Below are 22,726 nucleotides of genomic sequence, written 5' to 3' on the forward strand. Positions count from 1 at the left end.
GGTGCGCCAGTGTTGATAGTCAGCAAGGAGGATATGTTATCACCAATCCGCACAGACTGTGGTCTTCCAGTTAAGAAGTCAAGGATCCAATTGCAGAGGGAGGTACAGAGGCCCAGGTTCTGCAACTTCTCAATCAGGATTGGGGAATGACGGTATTAAATGCTGAGCTATAGTTGATGAACAGCATCCTGACATAGGTGTTTGTGTTGTCTAGGTGGTCTAAAGCCATGTGGAGAGCCATTGAGATTGCATCTGCTGTTGACCTATTGTAGCGATAGGCAAATTGCAACCGGTCTAGGTCCTTGCTGAGACAGGAGTTCAGCCTAGTCATAACCAACCTCTCAAAGCATTTCATCACTGTCTATATGAGTGCAACCGGGCGACAGTCATTAAGGCAGCCCACATTATTCTTCTTTGGCACTGGTATGATTGTTGCCTTTTTGAAACAAGTGGGAACTTCTGCCCATAGCAGTGAGAGGTTGAAAAGGTACTCCGTCAGGAGCTTCTGCCTTGCAAGGGTTCACTCTTTTTAAAGACAGCTTAACATCGGCCTCTGAGACGGAGATCACAGGGTCCTCAGGTGCAGCAGGGATCTTCACAACTGTGGTTGTGTTCTCCCTTTCAAAGTGTGCATTGAAGGCGTTGAGTTCATCTGGTAATGAAGCATCGCTGCCATTCATACTATTGGGTTTCGCTTTGTAGGAAGTAATTAGTCCTCCACACCCTTCTGTGATAGGGAATTCTGTCAGATCACCACATGTTGGGTGAAGAAATTTCTCCTGATCTTGATTCTAAATGGCATAATGCATATTATCTTCTGCCTTTCATTCCTTTACTTTCCTCTTCCTTCCACTTTAATTTAAACACATCATGACCACATTATTAGTGTACTCGGAAAACACTTTGTCCTAGTCCTATCAATGCCTGTCCAGTCTAGTTTTATTGGTCCTAATGCCCCATGAATTTGAATCCCTCCTCCCATACTCAATTTCTTCATAGAGTCATGCAGCACAGAAACAGATCTTTTGGCCCTACTGGCTCATGCGCAAACCAAGCTAATCCAATTTGCCAGTGTTTAGTCCATAACTTTCTCAACCTTTTCAATCCATGGATCTGTCCAACTGTTGTAAATAGTGTCATTGTACCTGTTTCAGCCATTTCCTCTGGGAGGTGATTCCACATAGATACCACTCTGTGTGAAAAATGTGTCCCTTAATTCTCTCTTATATCTTTCCCCTCTCAAATTAAACCTATGTCTAGTACACATTCATCTGATATATCTATTTCTACAACAGACTACAAAACTGAAATGACATTTTTCCCAAGATTTCAAGTGTCACTTTGGACACAGTTAACATTCTGATTTTGGAATAAACAATAAAAAATACTGATATCAGTTAATGACTTTGCTAGAGCTTATTGGACAAAGGAATGGTTAATACCTGGTGGCTCTGCTGTTCTTGGAAGTGGTGCATTCACTTCCTTAAGAGGATTTTTACGAAGACCATGAAATGGACGCAAATCAAAACAGTTGTTCAGTAATTCAACATTTACTTCGCTGCACACACTTATAAAACCAACGGCAGTGTTGTTTACCTGTATGTACATAGAAACATGACTGAATCATTGGTTCCTTTACATGTCTAAAGAAAGCAACTACAGTATGTTATAGCTATTTCTAAAATATTTGTAAAAAGGAGAATTGCTTAGCTAAAAGTCCAAGAATGTTCCTCTCATCTTATGTTATTATAGCAAATTTGACATTGAAGAATCTCACAAGCTTATTGAACCTGCCTCACGTAGCCCTGGCAAAATGGGTTTCAATATGTGTATGTGTGCCAATAAGTACAGAGTACTATATGTAGAGTTTTCAATACCTATTCTGGCTCTGCAAATTCTCCTAGCACAAAAAGATTCATGAAATTCACTTGTGGGATGCTGAGTTTGTTCTATGAGGAGTGATTAAGCAGAGAGGCCATGCTGTGTACAGTCTTGAAAGGATAAGAGATGATCTTAGGAGTCATACAAAATTCTCTGGAGACATGAAAAGCAAGATGTGGGGATGAAGTTTCCTTCAGCGGGATTTGGAACTAGGATCCAGAGCTTAAAAATAGTAGATGACTCCATTCTACCTAATAGAGCTATGGAGGCACAATCACTGCACACGCTCAAAACAAAGACCAAAAAATTCCTAGATATTTAGAGGGTATTGAGTGGTGCAGGAAAGTGATAATGAGGTAAAAGATCAATGACGATCTGAGTTAATCTATAGCAGCCTACTTCCACTTTTATTCCTTATGTTCTCACATTTGAAACTGGATTATTATTTCCTTCTTACTAAATTTACTTCATTACTATTAATTCCGAATGAAGTCAGCATTTGGTTTTGTCAGGAATTTGACAGAATACCCTCTATTTATTCAGAAGAGTACTCTCCAAACAACATTTAAGAAGCTTAACGCCATTCATGACAAAGCTGTGCACTGATTGACACCCAAGCCATCACTCTAAACATTCACTCACTTCACCACCAGTTCACTATGCATGCATCATCTACAAATTGCAATACAGAAATATGTCAAAGTATTTCTGGAAATAGTTCTCAATTGCACCACTAGAAAGCTCAAAGTGGTACATTCACAAGAACAAAAGTCCTCGTTAGCCCGCTTAAAGATGTACATGATTTAAATATATCACACATCTTCCAAAATTGTAGGTCAAAATATTGGTCACCCTAGCTAAAAGCACTGAAGGAAACCGTTACTACCTTAACTTCAGCAGTTCAATGTGTCTTATCACCAACCATTTGTGGAATCACAGGTGGTCAATAGACATTGAATGAATTGAAAAGAAAAATTAGAAGTTCCACCATTGCAACCAAAAAGATTTTAAAAATCATCTTGTAAAGTACAGGAGCAAATAATATAATGTTTTCTACTTGTTTTATATATTGCCTCCTCTTCAACTTAAATTTTATTAATACCTTTCTACACAATATGATTTAAAATTCTTCATTTTATTCACTGGAGCTTCCAATACTTTTTCTATAGCACAGGCAACCTGCTGGAGGAACTCTGCCCACCGAGCTGTATCTGTGGTCCTGATGCAGGACTTCAGCCTGAAACAGTGACAATTCTTCTCCCCATCTCCCCTACTTATGCACCCCTCCCCATACCACAGATGCTGTTCAATCCTTTGAATTTCTCCAGCAAATTGTTTCTTAGTCTGGATTCCAGCATCTGCAGACTCTTGTGCTAGCAATTTTTCTATAGCTTTTTTTTAATCGTTTTACAATAGCTACATAATGTAAGCAGAACCAAATGCAAAATGAAATTAGTTTACAAATGATTTAACCCAACTTGAAAAGTGTTTATAAGACAAAAAAAATTTCACTTGAAAGGCAAAATACTGACCTCACAGACAGCAGCATGATTCTTTTCATCTTGAGCTTCTATTAATTCTGCAAGGAAGTATTCACCATAAATGGTTCTCAGTGTGTCAGTCATTTCATTGAAGATAGGAGTGATATCATCATGATCCTCTATCCTGGTGAGCCAAAGATCTCAGTTCAGCAATGACTCAAGTGTCTTGATAAGTGGTATTTGCATTATAATGTACAAATTCTTTACTGCACCCGTGATCATGAGGAGTTTATATGTTCTCCTCGTGACTGCGTGGGTTCCCTCTGGTTGTTCCATTTAGAGAATCCTGCACCAGGACTCTCAAGTCCTTTTGCACCTCCAATTTCTGAATTTGTTCCATGTTTAGAAAATAGTCTACACCTTTAATCCTTCTACAAAAGTGCATGATCATACACCTCTGCATTATATTCCAACTGCCACTTCTTTGCCCGTACTCCTAACCTGTCCGAGTCCTTCTTAAGAATCCCTGTCTCCTCAACAATACCTGGCCCTCTACCTCTCCTTGTATTGTCCACAAATATTGCCACAATGCCATCAATTCTGTTAACTGGAACATTAACATATAACATGAAATGTAGTGGACCTAACATCGACCCTTACAGAACACCACAAGTTACTGGCAGCCAACCAAATACCGATGCAAATGAGTCTATTTGCAATAATTCCTTGGCTGTATTATTCTCTCTGAATTTTCAGAGATTAGGGGTTTGAGGAAATGAAGTTTAATTGTTTTGTGGATTAGACTCAGTGGAAGACAAAGATTATTAGGAAATATCAGTTAACATAGTGTTTTTGATCAGAGCAGTTCATACATAACATTAATTCTCCCACCTCATTATTCAGTCTCCAAATCTTTTGCTGTTTATTGTGTTAGTATAGATCCTCAGGGTTCAATTTCATGATAGCCCAGTGCCCACTGAAGCTAGCAAGGGAAACCATGCCTTCACATCTTACAAGTAAGGTGCTCACTGCTGAATGCCATCAGTGGAAATACAGATAGCAGGGGACTGATGGAGCCTATGTTGAAGTATTAGAGGACCTCCCCAATTTATGTCCATTCCTTGAAATCTCAAGGAGAATGCAAGTTGAAATTCCAAGAAGATGATTGTAATGATATAAACATTCTGAAGATTTCAGCTAAGTAGTCAAAACTAGAGAAACCATACTTAATTCCCACCTCACTGAAGATAACAGGTAACATAGTCAAGGCATAAATGTTAATTGTCACACTAAAGAATTGATTAACATCATATCAAAATGGAGTCAAATTAGAATTGTGGTGTTCCTCAGGGATCTGTTCTGGGATCCCTCCTCTGTGATTTTATAAATGACCTGCATAAAGAAGTAGAAGTGTGGGTTAGTAAGTTTGCTGATGATACAAAGGTTGGGGGTGTTGTGGATAGTCTGGAGGGTTGTCAGAGGTTACAGCGGGACATCGATAGGATGCAGAACTGGACTGAGAAGTGGCAGATGGACTTCAACCCAGATAAGTGTGAAGTGGTTCATTCTGGTAGGTCAAATTTGAATACAGAATATAATATTAATGGTGAGACTCTTGGCAGTGTGGAGGATCTGAGAGATCTTGGGGTCCGTGTCCATTGGACACTCAAAGCTGCTGCGCAGGTTGGCGGTGTTGCTAAGAAGGTATATAGTATGATGGCATTCATCAACTGTGGGATTGAGTTCAAGAGCCCTGAGTTAATGTTACAGCTATATAAGACCTTGGTCGGACCCCACTTGGAGTACTGTGTTCAGTTCTGGTCACCTCACTTCAGGAAGGACGTGGATATTATAGAAAGAATACTGAGGAAATTTAAAAGGATGTTGCCTGGATTGGAGAACATGCCTTATGAGAATAGGTTGATTGAACTTGCCTTTTCTCCTTGGAGCGACGGAGGATGGACGGCGGCCTGACAGAGGTGTATAAGATGATGAGGGGCATTGACTGTGTGGATAGCCAGAGGCTATTAAATTCCTCCGTATACCTGTCTCATAGTCTCTTAAATTTCAGTAGTGTATCCACCTCCACCACTGACTCAGGCAGTGCATTCCATGCACCAACCACTCTCTGAGTAAAAAACCTTCCTCTAATATCCCCCTTGAACTTCCCACCCCTTACCTTAAAGCCATGTCCTCTTGTATTGAGCAGTGGTGCCCTGGGGAAGAGGCGCTGGCTATCCACTCTATCTATTCCTCTTATTATCTTGTACACCTTTATCATGTCTCCTCTCATCCTCCTTCTCTCCAAAGAGTAAAGTCCTAGCTCCCTTAATCTCTGATCATAATCCATACTCTCTAAACCAGGCAGCATCCTAGTAAATCTGCTCTGTACCCTTTCAAATGCTTCCTATAGTGAGGCGACCAGAATTGCACACAGTACTCCAAGTGTGGCCTAACCAGAGTTTTATAGAGCTGCATCATTACCTCGTGACTCTTAAACTCTATCCCTCGACTTATGAAAGCTAATACCCCATAAGCTTTCTTAACTACCCTATCTACCTGTGAGGCAACTTTCAGGGACCCCTCTGTCCTCTCTGATTCTATCCTTTTCCACAATAATGCTAAAGGCCAGGGAGCAGTGGTCACTGTCCCTCAGATGCTCGTCCACTGAGAGATCTGTGACCTGACCCAGTTCGTTACCTAATACTAGATCTAGTACGGCATTCCCCCTAGTTGGCCTCTCATTATACTGTGACAGGAACCCGACCTGGACATACTTAACAAACTCTGCCCCGTCTAAACCCTTGGAACTAATCAGGTGCCAATCAATATTTGGGAAGTTAGAGTCACCCATGATAACAACCCTGGGTCTTTTTAGAGCCTCTTAGATAGGTTGATGGAACTTAGAAAAATAGAGGCCTATGCACTAGGGAAATTCTAGGCAGTTTCTAGAGTAGGTTACATGGTCGGCAGAACATTGTGGGCCGAAGGGCCTGTAATGTGCTGTAGATGTCTATGTTCTATGTTCAAAATTTTCTGAGCTTAATAAATATAGGTAAGTATCTAGTCAAAGATAACTTCAGAATCTCCAGGGATGCACCATGGTTGTAGTATTTTGTTACATCTGTGCCGATTTCCATAGCAGTGCCAGAAATTTGTGGCTTTACTGGGTTTTCTCCACTCTGGCTCCAAACATTAGCAGCAAAATTGTGATGCATGTTGGCAACTTCTTCATTACCATAATCACCCATTCATTTCCAATCTAAATTACAAACCATGGTCCACATTTTTTGCATGACTCAAACAACTCGACAAATTGGATGAAGTACCAGAAATATGCAAAATGAACAAATTAATAGTATTTAACATTGTGCAATGTTGACTCAGTCAGCCTTACCAAGTTGAACATGTTAATTACACAAGAGATAATGCATTTCGCATCAGGAAGAACATTTACTTAACTACCTTTGCAACTCTGTCACCGCCCCCAACACACAAACAAACACACACACACACCTATTTTAAAATTTCCTCAGTAGTCTGCAGGGTGATCCTTAATCTCCTGCTGATTTATTGTGATCATATACATTTTGGTAATATAAGACATAGGAGCAGAATTAGGTCTTCCAGACCATCAATACTACTCCACCATTACGGCTGATTTATTATCCCTTTCAACCCCATTCTCCTACCTTATTTTTGCCTCTTATAATTTCATGCACTCCTCTTTGCTTATGCGTCAGACTCCTTCATTTCAAATTGTCTAATTTTATAAGCGAGTTACTGAAATATTAAATATGGTTGATAATTTCATTGCAAAGTTGGTGTTGCACAAAATTCAATGAATAAATCCAGACCAACACACACAACATACTGGAGGAACTCAGCAGGTCAGGCAGCATCTATGGAAGTGAATAAACAGCTGAAGTTTGGGCTGAGACCCTATATCAGGACTGGAAAGGAAGGGGGAAGAAAGCAGAATAAGAAGCTGGGTGAGTGGGGAGAATGAGTACAAGCTAAAAGATGATAGATGAAGCCAGGTGGGTAGGGAAAGGGGGATGAAGTAAGAAGCTGGGAGGTGTTTGGTGGAGAAAGTGAAAGGCTGGAGAAGGAATCCGACAGGGGAAGAGAGTGGACCATGAGAGAAAGGGAAGAAGCAAGGCCACCAAGGGGGAAGGGAGGAGAAGAGAAGAGGCAAGAAGGGAGCCAGAGTGAGGAAGGGAAGAAGAGGGAAGGTGAAGGGGGTAAAATTACTGGAAATTGAAGGAATCGATGTTTATGTCATCAGTGTGAAGGCTATCTAGATGGAATATGAGGTTGTGCTCCTTCACCCTGAGAGTGGCCTCATTGTGGCAGAAGAGGAGGCCGTGGACTGAAATGTCAGAACAGGAATGGGGATGGAGTGGAGGTGCTTGACAAAGCGTTCCTCTAATTTACATTGGGTCTCACCAATACAGAGGAAGCCATATTGGGAGCACTGCATACAGGAGAACCCCAAAAGATTCACGGGTGAAATACTGCCTCATCTGCCTCAAAGACTGTCTGGGGTCTTGAATGGTGGTACATAGTCAGAATCTTTTCCAAATGGTAAGAGCACCAAAAACAAAACAAACAAAATAAACTACAGCATAAGTTTCAGGTGACTGGAAGGAACTTTTAAAGGGCATTTGAGAGGGCCCATTTCTATTCTGTACAAATCTAAAAGTCTACAGCAGAGATCAGTTAAATCCCTACCTACCACTAAAATCCAAAGAATAGCCATTAACAGATTAATTCCTAGAGAGTGGATGATGAAAGTAATCTTACATTTACCGCTCATCTTCAGTTCCTGTAAAAAGAAGTGGTGACTCATCGACAGGAATTATTGCAATGTTTGTTGTAATTTGGCTCCCATAATGATGTCATTTGCAAATTCTAGTCTTTTACCCAACTAACAGTGAAGAAGCTGCTATATATGCCCATTAGGAGATTATAGCTTTTCCTTGTTACTGCTATTCCTATCCTTCACCTCCTCAATTAGCATCAGATTTATTATCACTGACTTATATGATATGAAATTTGTTGTTTTGCAATGGCAGTACAGTGCAAAGACATAAAATTACTAAAGAAAATGATCAATACAAAAAACAAAAGTAATAATATGAGGTAGGGTCTGTAAGTCATTCAACCACCTGAGTGCAGAGGAGAAGATGCAATGTCTGAATCTTTGACTGTGGGTCTTCAGCCTCCTATATCTCCTTCCCAATAGTAGTATTAAAAATCATAGGAGAAAGTACAATTTCTAACTTGGTTGAGTTGCTGTAAGGTATCCTGTGGATTCTGCAAACCACAGAGCAATTTTTTAAAATGGAGGAATGTTACAATATTAGTTCTGGTTACAGGCTGATTCTGTTGAGAATTTTTGTCTAGGTACAATGCATGCATAGCATATTCTCTTCAGAACCTGCACACTGCCCATCTCTGGACATCAGCTGGTACATTTAGTGCATTGAATGGGGTCGTTAACATTCACTAAAAAGTTAAAATACAGCATAATAAAAATGTGCATTTAAATTTATTTCTAAAACATAACAATGGTTTAAGTAAATTTATTAATTATTTAAATATCTTGTCAGGATCTCCAAATGTTAAAAAGCATTGAAATCATATGCCTGGAAAAACTACTTAGATTCAATGAAGAGGCCACAGAGAATCCCATCTGTGTCCAGTTATGGTAGACCAGAAGTAAGCAGAAGCAACTAAGGACTATAGAAAGCTAATTTTGTCTGTAGTTTCTGTGCAGATTACATAATTAGTCCAACTTGATTGATGTCTGACAGTGATGTTATCAACCTGAAATTATGCTGCACGTTGCTTCATATTTTAGGAGCACAATCGTATACTAGAGTCCACCAGGAAACATTCATGTTATGCTCAATCATCCAAATCATTGAAGCCACTCTGGAGATTTTCTAATGCTTCCAGTTCATGGAATATAGCAAAAACTATTAGACCATAAGACACAGGCGCATTCAGCTCATCAAGTGTGCTTGAATATTTGATCACAACCAAATTAATATCTCCTCTCAACCCCATCTGACAGCCTTCTTCCTGTACCCTTTGATGCCCTTACTCATTAAGAACTTCATCAACCCCTACTTTAAATATATCCAATGATTTGACTCCCACAACTATCTGTGGCAACAAATTCCAGATTCACCGCCATCTAGCTAAAGAAATTCCTCCTCATCTCCGTTTCAAAGGGATGCCCTTTTATTCAGAGGCTGTGTCCTCTGGTCCTAGATTCTCCTACTACTGGAAACATGCTCCCCATTTCCACTTTATTCAGGCCTTTCAATATTTGGTAGTTTTTAATGAGATTTCCCCCTCCCCCATCCACCTCCACCCATTCTTCAAAACTCCAGCAAATCCAGGCCCAGAATCATCAAGCGCCTTTCATCCCCGGGATCATCCTCATATGACTTCTCCAGACCCCTCTATTGCCAGCACATCCTTTCTTATAGACAGGGCTCAAAACTGCTCACAAGATCCCAAATATGGTCTGACCAATGCCTATTAAAGCCTCAGCATTACATCCTTGCTTTCATATTCTGGTCCTCTTGAAATGAGTATTAGCACTGCATTTGTTTTCCTCATTACAGACTCAACCTGCAAGTTAACCTTTAGGAAATTCTTCACTTGGACTCACAACTCCCTTTGCACCTCCGATTGGTGCAGGCTGAGAGCTGAGAGCTCAACAGAAGAAATCTGCTATTGACTAAATCTCAATCTATCCCCACTGGAACTAATCGTGTGCTCTTGTAGGAAATTTGATATTCATCAAGTCAGCTCCCAGAATACGCTCAGCTCAGAAATGCTTTGCTGCTAAGCTCTGCTAATATTTTCTTCTCACTTCCAAGCATAACGCAATTAAGTATATTTTCATACTGTATTCTTCAAGTTGTACCAACTCATCATTGAAATCATTTGAACTCTGCTAGGGTGGACATAAAGAAGTCATATTCCAAGATAATAATGGGGCCAAGATGTGAAACTGTGCCCTGCAGTTTTTGCAAGTAGCTCAATAACCTTATCTGCTGTTAGTTTTTGGAATCACTGAAATTTTTGCCTGATTGTGTGCCATTATGATCACAGTCAATTTAATGCATCTTGGGAAGTTGTTTAATAGCTTGAAGACCTCATGAATCAACTCTCTCATTTCAGCAGGTTAGCATGTGCTAGTAATGCCATGTATGTTTGGAGTTCATTCTTACATTTCTTTCAGCCTCAAATACAGTTTAACAGGGGTAACTAGCTTGGCCAAGGAAAATCTATTGCTCTTTGCTGTGTTGTTTCCACTATTTTCTGGATTTACAAATGAGCCTTGATGAGCTGTACTTTTTCTGTGAGGTCCTGAGTGGCCACATAGTGATGAACTTTACCCAAGAGGACCAGAGTATTGCTACCCCATTGACATTGGATCCTGCTGCTCTTGCACTTTGCTGTGCTGTTAGTCAAATCACTGCCACTTACAGGACTAAGCAGTCAATGCAGGAATTAGTGTCTTCTTGCTGTGTAAAGGAAAAAGTAAGTTAAAGGCATTTTCACTTATTTCTGGGATATTTGGGTTTCTAGCAGGAGAGACTGAAATATTCCATACTCGACTTTATTTGCAGTTCCAGAACAACCTTTAACTCTTCCACTTGGAATTCAATGCCCTTGATGACCACCTACTGCACTGTCCTAAACTGTTCATCTAGGACAGATAGTCTTTAACAAGCCTTCAAATAGCTCATTTATCTTAATTCAACTGTTCACTGCTGTAAGATTAGAAAGGATACTTTGCAGAGCGGCAGATTTAGATCAATGAAGTCATTCAAGCCGGGAAAAAAAATTATAACATAAGCATTAAGTTTCCAGGCCGAAACCACTGAATGGTACCAGAAACCACTGTTATAAAATCAACTTGTCAAGATTTGAATAATTCCTTCTGTGAAGTGCTATGACAGCCATAGGCTTAGGGGTGCTAGATTTTTTTAATGTCGTAAATATATAATGGGTAAAAGGTAAATATATTTACAACAGGAATAGGTTGTTAATTGTTCCTGCAGTGATGTAACATATTCAGAAGCAGGCTTACAAAATGTAAATGTAAAAATGTTTTGCTCCAGTCTTTTTTCCATCCTCTATGTAGTTTCACGAACTAATCTTAAAGTGAATTTAAATCTCATGGAATGCATTCTTTAAGATAGTACTTAGTGCCCTCTGCTGCTAGTCACAATAAGCAGACAAGCTGAAGAGCACATTGACCCCCTACAAGGATGTAAATACTGTATATGTACCCTATAAAACCATCTTAATAAATCAGTCTGGATTCTATTCTTGAAGGCTCATAATACTACCATAAAACCTTCTATTAGAAGAGCAAGTCTTCACAAAAAAAAGGTCCATGATAATAATGGAAGATGGTAAACAAAGAAATTGTCTCAACTATATCTCCCAGATTAAAAATTTCCAAGTGCAGTCCTTATTTAAATGTTTAAAACCAATTATTCCACAAGATCAATGCAATTAGATTGTACAGTGGTTTCATAAAGTATTTAATATCTAAACATGTATATGTACTTTTGAAAATACATGTGCAGATATACTTTGAATACACACACTACTTGTTCAGAAAGATACCATGGGATTATTTGAGAGTTCTCCCAATGACCTAGTCAACATTTATCACACAAAGAACAAAATCAGTTATTACACTGCACATATTTGGTGTATTTTGATGTGCACAAACTGCTGCCATATTTGACTTATTCTACAGAGTAACTGCACTTCAAAGGTAATTACTTGAGTTCAATTTACTTTGAAAGGTCTTGGAAAATGAAAACCATTATGAAGTTCTTTTTTTTCTCTTTATTCTGTCTTGCTCTGTTAAAAATCACACCAGAAAAGAATATACATATCCAATTATTGGAAAGAACGGTGATTACTACAGTAAGGAGAGAGAAAGGATATCCATTAAAGAAACATTACCTGGCTTTTCGAATGTGTAATACTGAAACATAGTCCTTTCTGTAACACACAGTGACTGTATAGTGCAGACTATCTGTCTTCCTAAATTGTGGCAAGGGTGCAAACAGAAGTGATATTGCAGGATCTGGGGTGAAAGTAAGATAGAAAAGACAAATGAATTCCAAAATTGTATTAAAACAAGGAAACTTTATCAGAGTTGAACATAACAAATGAGATTTTTGAAAATAAAATTAAAATTAAATTTACCCAGGCTGACATTCTTTTCAACAGAAAGAATTATGAAGTGTAGTTCTCTAACAGCATTAAAGACAGTCCTGAAGCAGGAGCAGAAATAAATTAATATATTTCATAATTATATATTTTGACATTTTCTCATGAAGCAGAAAATCAAATGTCATTCACAAACTGCAACAGGATAAATAATAGCCTTAATTTGTACAGCAACTTTTCACAACTTTAACCATAAGTATGGCAGAAAACAAATAGACAAAGGGCTGCCTTTGTGGCTACCTGTAGTGTGTAGTCAGCTTGTTCCTGATTCCATGCCTGTAAATTACAATGGTAAATACAGTACTGGGTCTGGGGGGAACCACAGATATACTGAGGGCTGGTTACACTTTGTGTAGTTAGCTTATGATGAGCAGCACACTTGAATGGTGTTGCCAACACAAACTTAAAAGGTACAGTCAAATAAGTGGCACATTTGTTTACCTTGTTTCACCTTCCCCAAGTAAAGAGGTTCACACTCTTTTTATTCTTTAATATCATATCTATGAATATCGATGAAATAGAGTGCATGCACAATCTATAACTAAAAAACTCTACCTACCTGATAATCTCTCTAGCACAACCAGCTGCAAAGTCCGGTTTAGCCACAAACAAATGCATAAAAAGTGTGTTCAATGGCTGCCAAAATATTAAAAGTGTCATTTTTATACAAACATAAATCATCTGTAATAGAATTAAAAGCAGTATAAAAGGTTACATTGTCATATTTCTCCTGGCAAAACCTGCCAATGCTTATAAATTTGGAGATAGCAGTAAAACATATGGATCTATTTGTTTTAGAGCAATGAAACCCTCCCCCCTTAGCATTAAGTATTGATCTGTTGTCTATGCATGCGCATTGTTCTCTCTCTCTCTCACTACAATGTTAATATTCCCATTAAAGCCATTCCCCTCATGCGTGCTTTTCTATATGTAGTTGTGCACAGACACAACAAATTGGCAATGAGTACGAACCTGAATGTCAGAAAATATCACAAACTGCTTCGACAGTTATGGGACAAAACAGAGAAAGTTAAACAGCACGAGAACGCCGAAGGACCTGTGAGTGACAGTGAAAGACTCACTGAATTTAAAGTAAAAATAAAATGGCAATAGCTTCAGTCGGGAAAGTTGATGAATTTGATAGCACTAATGAAGGCTGGGAGTCATATATTGAGAGGGTTGATCCATACTGTAACATGAACAACGTGGAAGAGCAAAAGAAAGCCCCCACACTTCTTGGCTTAACAGGTGCAAGGACATGCAATCTCTTACGCAACCTAGTAACCCCTGAAAAGCCAGCAAGACATTCAACAAAATTGTTACAATTTTACAAGATCACTTGAGCCCTAAACCACTGGCAACAGCTGAGAAATTTAGATTTTACAAAAGGAACCAGTCAAAAGTTGAAAACATTTCTGAATACAATGCAGAACTGAGCAAACTTTCCCAGTACTGTGACCTTAGAGATGGACTTTCTGGTTTTTTAAAGGACAGGCTTGTATGTGGCATGCATAGTCAAAACACTCAATCGAGGCTACTGGCAGAAGGAGATCTATTCTTCGAACAGGCATTAACCATTGCAATATCATTAGAGACTGCAGCAAACGATGCAGAAAAACTATAGAAAAGGAGGTTAGAATGTGATAAGCTACAGAATGTTGTAAATCTAGTCAGCTCCATCTTGGGCACTAGCCCACAAAGTATCCAGGCCATCTTTAGGGAGCAGTGTCTCAGAAAGGTAGCGTCCATTATTGAGGACCTCCAGCACTCAGGGCGTGCCCTTTTCTCACTGTTACCATCAGGTAGGAGATATAGAAACCTGAAGGCACACACTCAGCGATTCAGGAACAGCTTCTTCCTCTCTGCCATCCAAATTCTAAATGGACATTGAAGCTTTGGACACTACCTCACTTTTTTTAATATACATCTACGGGATCAAGTAGTGTAAAGGTTTCTTCTTTTATGTTACTGTTAAGGTGAATAAAATGGCTTCTCTGTACTGTTAACTGCTGAGGCAGTGGTTCTCCATAGCAGCATGTTTGGGTTATAATTAGTGATAACAGGACTTCTATTCATTTGCTAACCAATTGCGATAGATGTTATTCTTTCTGTCCGTGTGAAAGCTGTTAGTCTGTGCAGGCTTGGGGAGAAGGTGCACGGAGGACGAAGACAGAAGACATAGCTTGAGGAGATGGTTGCCGGACCGGCTGGGCCTGGGCTCAGGGCAGGAGCCCAGGGCTCAATGACTAGCGAAGAAGGATCAGCGAAAGGGAATCCGTGAGCTCCAACGTTCGTGCACTGGACATGTTTATGAGATTATTTGCGCCTTTTATTTGTTTTCCTTTTCTTTCGTTTCTCTACTAACCCCATACTTAAATATAAAATCTTAATCGTTTAACCGCACATTGTGGACTGAGTGTTATTTTGGGGTACTGATGTTACACAGGGGACACAACACGCAGCATCCACCCAAACAAGAATGCTAAAGTTTGGCTGGGTAGGGGGTGCCACCCCCGAGATCATGCCACTAGGCAAAGCGAGCCTTACATACAGTATTTCTCTTTTTGCACAATTTTTAATCTATTTTAATCTTGATTTTAACTGACATGTGGCTGTTGTGTTTTACTATCTATTGTTATGTTTATTATTTAGTGTTGCATTTGTTATGTTATGATGGCAGTGCTCCTGGGAAATGCTGTCTCATTCTGCCCTGCAGAGCTGATGCCAAAGTTCAATGGAACAATACCCTACCAGGGAAGATGGCTACAGTGCTACATTTATTGAATGCATTGTTAGACAGGAGCAAAATGGGAATGGTCAGAAAGATGTGAAAAACCTTCAAGGAAACAATGAGACTAATAACATCTGATGAACTGCTCATCCATTATGACCCATCCCCACCCATAAAATTGATGTGTGATGCATCCCCTTATGGCATTGAAGCCATCTTGTCACACAGGAAAGATGGATCTGAACACCCAATTGCATTTGCTTCAAGATCACTGACGAGTGCAGATCACAACACACAGATCGACAAAGGGGCCCTTAGTCTAGTATGGGGAATGAGGAAGTTTCACCACTACCTCTACAGACAAAAGTTTATGCTAGTGACAGATCATTAGCCCCTTCTGTCCATTTTCAATCCCAGGAAGAAAATTCCAATGATGATTGCTGCCCGGTTAAACATTGGGTACCATTCTGAGCAGCCCACACTTATGACATAGAGTTCAAGGGTACCAAACCACACAGCAACACTGATGGCTTGTCATGTCTTCCACTATTGGCAACTGAAGAAAAGTCTTCATACTGTGACCCAGCAGAAGTGTTCTACGCCGCACTGGTGGACCAGTTGCCAGTAACAAATTCCAAAATACAAAAGGAAACAAGGGATGACTCCACGTTGTCAAAAGTCTAGGAAATCACGATGCAAGGATGGCCAGCTCATGGTAATCCTGCTTCCAGAGTTCTCAGCGAGACGAGACCAACTGTCAGTATGTCAAAGAACGCTGATGTTTGAATCTCATGTTGTGATTCCCTCTAAATTGCCCACCAGAATGTTAGAAAACCTGTATTAAGTCAAGATGAAAGTCTCGCCCAGAGCTATGTGTGGCGGCTGGGAATAGATAAACAGATTGAAACATGGCCAAAGGCTGTACGGGATGCCAAAAAGTTCAAAATACACACCACAGGCACTGTTACACCTGTGAGAACGGCAAGAGTACAGATTGACTTTGCTGGGCCATTGATGGACTCCATGTTTCTGATTGCTGTGGATGCTCATTCGAAGTAGCCAAAGGTTATACGAATGAAATCAACAACCTCAGCAAAGAGTGCCTCCGTTCTGAGGACTATCTTTGTCAGAACTGGCTTACCAGAAGGAATTGTGTGTGACAACGGACCACAGCACATGACAGAAGAATTCCAAGCATTCATGAAGAAAAATGGCATCATTCAAGTCAGCTGTTCACCACCCAGAAATGAATGGGTGAGCTGAAAGGTTTATCTAAACCTTCAGGAAGTCCATTAAAGCGATGGACAAGGAGGACATTTCTCTACAGCACAAGGCGACAACTTCCTCTTTGTGTATCAGAACTCTGTTCATGCGATGACAAATCAAACACCTGCAATGTTGTTCATGAACAGGAATCTGAGATCTAGCATAGACCTCCGGAAACCAGATCTATGGAGAGAAGTGCAGAATAACCAGTTCAGTCAGTTGAAGTGAAGCAGCAAGGAGCTTCGAGATTGGGCAGGAAGACCTAGCACAGGATTACCGAGAAGACAAGTGAACACCCGGTAGGATAGCTACAAAAACTGGACCACGGATGTATACAGTGGATACTGGCGACCAGACATGGAGATGTCATGTGGACCAGATACTGGATGCTCTACCAAAGAGCACACCTGAGCCGAATGCATCCAAGAAGATGGACACATTACATTCACTGGACCTACTTCTCAGTGACAATGTCACTGACAGCAATGTAACATTGGAAACCTGGAACATTGTCTCAGACAAGGCACCTACCAAACCTGATGTCACTCCACAGGTCCAGAGACACCATCCTGAATGAAACAAAGTGCCACACAAAAGACTGAATCTTTAGAACTGTGAAGTTGTTATGGTCTGTTATTGTGAAAGTATGTTTATTTGGAATATGCGTTTATGAAAGAGAAATTGAATGGTCTGTACTTATACAGTTTTATGGTGCATTAGTTTAAAGGGGGAGGATCTATGTATGGATCTACTTCTTTTAGAGCAATGCCCCCCCCCACTTAGCACTACATATTGATCTGTTGTCTGCTCATGCGCACTGTTCCCTCTCTCTCACTGCAATGTGAATACACCCGTTAAAACCATCTCCCACTTGCATGTTTTTATTTAATATTTATGTAGTTGTGCACAGACACAACAATCGGGTGACTATTTTTTGTAGTTATAAGTAAATACACACCCTGCACAATTCAAAAACATGCACTTAACCCACCAAATCAATACATCTCATTACAAATTAAAATGAAAAATCAGAGTTTAGCCACTATACAGCATTTGCAGTATTTTAATGGTCATGTAGATCAGGTGGATAGGTGGATATTTGGGCTTATGTGAGTGAGAGAAAGAAGCGAGAGGAAATGTAAATGGAAACACGGTAAGGTTGGATAATTGACGTGGGCATAATGGGCCAAAGGTGCTGCTTTCATATTGTATGAACCTATCTAAACGAAAAATACATGATGACAATGTTGTCCATTCAGTGCCAGTGACAAAGGACAAGTTTCTGCCTAAATAATCAAATACAGACAAGCCCTGCAATACACGTGTAGGGTTGGGATGAGAGGTCTTTACATTCCCAGAAAACAATTTGTTTTTCAATAATGTGTAGACACATCATCTTCACTTGTATCAAGAAACATAAGTTGGGAACAAATGAATCTTGCATTTATTTACCTTTTTGTCCATATAAATTCTTTTCCATATTTTAAGGTAGTAAATTGTAAATTCTGACAGGTCAAATTTCCTTATAGCCAAACGGCTGTAGTATGGGGATCATCTGTAAAATGACTATCACATAGCCACTGATAGGGGCAAAGCCAATGACAAACTATATCCATTCTCTCCATATTCTCATCAACTCTCCTCAGAGTCTACCATTCATTTACACATTTGTAGACAGAGAGCAGCACTTCGGACTCCATGCTTCTGATCACCATGTGCATAGAGCTATAAAGTTGAAGAGTTGGAAAAAGACCTCAAGGACACAAGTCCATATATATTCAAGCTAATCCAATTTCTTGGCACATGTCCAAATCCATCCAAACTCTTGTTGTCCAGATCAGACATCCCACCCTGCAAAAACTCATTGCAGGGAGGTAGCACCATCAATTTGCAGGAGACTTCCAGGAGAGGTGGGATGTCTGCAATAGAGTAGCTACTTAGCAGCCAGCCAGCTAGTTTAAATAACGTTAGCTATGCCAATGAATAAATGACACCTGTTAACCTCACCTCAACATGTGTTTTACATTTTAACCCACCATGGGCAATAGAAAAGTCACTGTTGCAAACAGTGCAGCGAGAAACACTTGACCCCTATTAGGCAGGGGTACACTTTAGTGTAGTCTGGGGTGACGTACGTTTTATATTTTTTTTGGAACACGCTGCCGCTCTGACTTTTTTTGGAACTCTCTCGCTCTTGCTCGTGCTCTCTCTCTCACTTGTGGTCGTTCTCACTCGCGCTTGCTCTCTCGCTCTCACTCTCTCTCGCGCTTGCTCTCTCGCTCTCACTCTCTCTCGTGCTTGCTTTCTTGCTCTTGCTCTCTTTCTCGCTTGCTTTCTCGCTCTCGCGCGTGCTTTCTCGCTCTTGCTCTCTCTCTCTCGCGCTTGCTTTCTCGCTCTCTCTCGCACGCGCGCTCTCTCTCTCGTGGTCACTCTCACTCTCACATTTGCTTTCTTGCTCTTGCGCCCACTCTCTCGCTCTCTCTCGCGCGTTCTCTCATGCTCGCTCTCAAAAAAATCAGTTTCCGGGACACTGTATATAATTTGCAGGCATCAGGGAGCCACGATTAACTTGCGGGAGACTCCCGGAACTTCCGGGAGACGTGGGATGTCTGCCATATTCCCATCCACATCCTTCTTACGTGTATCTAATGTGCCCGCCTCAATCATTTCCTCTGGCAGCTGTTTATATATATCTACCAGTCACAAAATGAAAAAGATACTCCTTAGGTTCCAATTAAACTTTTCATCTCTAACCTTAAAACTATGCCCCCTCATTTACAATTCTACAACTTTGAAAAAAATACCACTCACCCTATCTCTGTCTCTCATGATTCCATATACCCATATGAGATCAGCCCTCAGTTTCCAGTGCTCAAGGAATAAAACCCCAGCCTGTCCAACTTCTTCCTATAACTCAGGCCCTCAAGTTCAAGCAACATACTTATAAAATTGTAATTCTTTTAAAAAAATCAGATATTATTCAGAATCAGGTCATGAAAATTGTTTTTTTTGTGACAGCAGTACTGCGCAGGCATAAGGAATAGTACTAATGTTATGAAAAAAAAACAGCACAGAAAGAAATAGCAAGCTAATGTTCATGGACCATTCAGAAATCCGATGGCAGAGGGTAAGAAGCTGTTTCTAAAACATTGAGTTTGGGCCTTCAGGTTTGGTACCTTCTCCCGGACTGTAGTACTGAGAAAAGTGCATATCACGAATAGTGAGGGATCCTTAATGATGGATAACGTCTTCCTGAGGCACTGCCTTTGTTAGATGTCCTCAATGAAGGGGAGCCTAGTGTCTGCGTCTATAACCCTCTGAAGCCTCTGGCAATACCTCCATAACAAACAGCAATGCATTCAGTCAGAATGCTCTCCATGGCACGTCTGTAAAAATTTGCTAGAATCTTTGGAGACACACCAAATCTCCTCAAACCCATAATGAAGTACAGCCACTGGCATGACTGGCATGATATCTTTCATCAGTACGGTGGACTCAGGATAGATCCTCTGAGATGTTGATGCCTACAAACTTGAAACTGTTCAGTTTCCACCCTGACTCCTCCATGAGGATTGGTGTGTGTTAGACCTTAAGACACAAGAGCAGAACTGGGCCAATCAGCCCATCGAGTCTGCTGATTTCATCATGGCTGATTTCCCTCTCAACCCCATTCTCCTACCTTCTCCCCATAATCTTTCATGCCCTGACTAATCAAGAACCAATCACCCTCTGCCTTAAATGCACCTAGTGACCTGTCCTCCACAGTCACCCGTTTCAAGGAATTCCACAAATTCACTACCCTCTGGCTAAAGAAATTCTACCTCATTTCTGTTCTAAATGGACACCCCTCTATTTGAGGCTGTGCCCTCTGTTCCTAGGCTCCGCCACCAAAGGAAACATATTCATCACATCCATGAGAGTTTTCAATATTCAATAGGTTTAATAAGATTCCCCTCATTCTTTGAAATTCACGCGAGTACAGGCCCAGAGCCTCCTCATATGATAATCCTTTCATTCCCAGAATCATTCTGGTGAACCTCCTCTGAACCCTTGCCAATGTTAGCACATCTTTTCTTAAAAAAGGGGCCCAGAACTGTTCACAATACTCCAAGTAAGGCCTCACTAGAACCTTATATAGCCTCAGCACTTCATTCTTGCTTTTAGATTCTCATCCTCTTGAAATCTTTGCTAATACTGCATCTGACTTCCTCACCACAATTCAACCTGCAAAATAACCTTTGGGAATCCTGCATAAGGAATCCCAAATCCCTTTGTATCTCAGATTTCTAAATTTTCTCCATTTAGAAAATAGTCTGTGCTTTTCTCCCTTCTGCCAAAGTGCACGACCATACTGACACTGTACTTCATCTGCTACTCTTTGCCCATTTTCCTAACCTGTTTAAGTCCTTCTGCAGCCTACCTACATCCTCAACACTACTTGCCCCACCTATCTTTGTACTATCCACAAACTTGGCCAGAAAGCCATCAATTTCATTGTCTAAATCATTGATGTACAACGTAAAAAGCAGTCCCAACACAGACCCCTGTGGAACACCACTAGTCACTGGCAGCCAATTCTCTTATTCCTACTCTTTGCCTCCTGCCAATCAGCCAATGCTCCAATGGCTATCCATTGCTAGTTCCAATGGATACTAGCACTATCCATGCTAGTATATTTCCTGTAATGCTCTGGGCTCTTATCTTGTTTAGCAGCCTTATGTGCAGCACCTTGTCAAAGGCCTTCTGAAAATCTAAGTACACAACATCCACCAATTCTCCTTTATCTATCCTGTTGGTTATTTCTTCAAAGAATTTCAACAGATTTTCATGCTGACTTTGGTCTATTTTGTCATGTGTCTCCAAATACCCCGAAACTACTTCCTTAACAATCAACAATAAACTTCAACAACTTCCCACCCACTGAGATCAGTCTACTGGCCTATAAATTCCTTTCATCTGCCTCCCCCTTTTCTTGAAGAATGGAGTGACATTTGCAATTTTCCAGTCCACTGGAACTAAGCCAGAATCTATTGATTCTGGAAAGATCATTACTAATGCCTCCACAATCTCTTCAGCTATCTCTTTTAGGACCCTGTTGTGTAGACCATCAGGTCCAGGTGACTTACCTATTTTCAGACCTTTCAGTTTCTCAAGCAAATTCTAGTAATAGCAACTTCTGCCCCTTGATACTCTTGAGCTTCCGGCATGCTACTAGTGTCTTCCACAGTGAAGACTGCTGCAAAATACTTATTCAGTTCATTCATCATTTCCATGTCCCCCATTACTATCTCTCCCAGGTAATTTTCATTAGTCCACTATCTACTCTCACCTTTCTTTTGCTCTTTATGTATCTGATAAAACTTTTGGTATCATTTTTTATATTATTGGCTAGCTTACCTTCATTTTACATCTTACCCCCCCCCCCACAGTTTTTTCAGTTGCCTTCAGTCGATTTTTTAAAATTTCCCAATCCTCTAACTTCCTACCAATTTTTGCTTTATTAAATTTAAGAGACTGCTAGACAGGTATATTGAAATTTAAGAGACTGCTAGACAGGTATATTGAAATTTAAGAGACTGCTAGACAGGTATATGGAGGAATTTAAGGTGGGCGATTATATGGGAGGTAGGGTTTAAGGGTCGGCACATCATTGTGGGCCGAAGGGCCTGTACTGTGCTGTACTATTCTATGTTCAATGTTCTATATGCCCTCTTTTTTCTTTTATGTTGGCTTTGACTTCATTGTCAGCCACAGTTGCTTCATCCTGCCTTTAGAATATTTCCTCTTCTTTGGGATGTATCTATCCTGCACCTTCTAAATTGTTCCCAGAAACTCCAGTCATTGCTGCTCTGCCGTCATCCCTGCTGGTGCCGCCTTCCAATCAACTTCAGCCAGCTTCTCTCTCATGCCTCTGTAATTCCCTTTACTCCACTGTAATACTGATACATCTGACTTTAGCTTTTCCATCTCAAATTGTAGGGTGAATTCTGTTTTATTAAGATCACTATTACCCACGGGTTCCACTACCTTAAAATCCTCAATCATATCTGGTTCATTACACAACACCCAATCCAGAATTGCTGAT

The 22,726-nt window shown here is 40.4% G+C and overlaps 1 protein-coding gene across 1 annotated transcript in view; it reads right to left on the bottom strand.

Moving 5' to 3' along the window:
- The window catches only part of cfap61 (cilia and flagella associated protein 61), a 187,128-nt gene that overhangs the window by 152,465 nt on the left and 11,937 nt on the right, over positions 1-22,726 (bottom strand). Inside the window, exons 4-8 of the mRNA XM_063055117.1 lie at positions 13,204-13,280; positions 12,621-12,688; positions 12,375-12,498; positions 3,414-3,546; positions 1,443-1,596 (exon numbers count right to left, since the gene is read on the bottom strand). Coding sequence (XP_062911187.1) covers positions 1,443-1,596; positions 3,414-3,546; positions 12,375-12,498; positions 12,621-12,688; positions 13,204-13,280 — 556 coding nt within the window. The remainder of the gene's footprint in view (positions 1-1,442; positions 1,597-3,413; positions 3,547-12,374; positions 12,499-12,620; positions 12,689-13,203; positions 13,281-22,726) is intronic.

The sequence above is a fragment of the Mobula hypostoma genome, chromosome 8 (genome assembly GCF_963921235.1).
Source record: "Mobula hypostoma chromosome 8, sMobHyp1.1, whole genome shotgun sequence".
Taxonomy (NCBI): Eukaryota; Metazoa; Chordata; class Chondrichthyes; order Myliobatiformes; family Myliobatidae; genus Mobula; species Mobula hypostoma.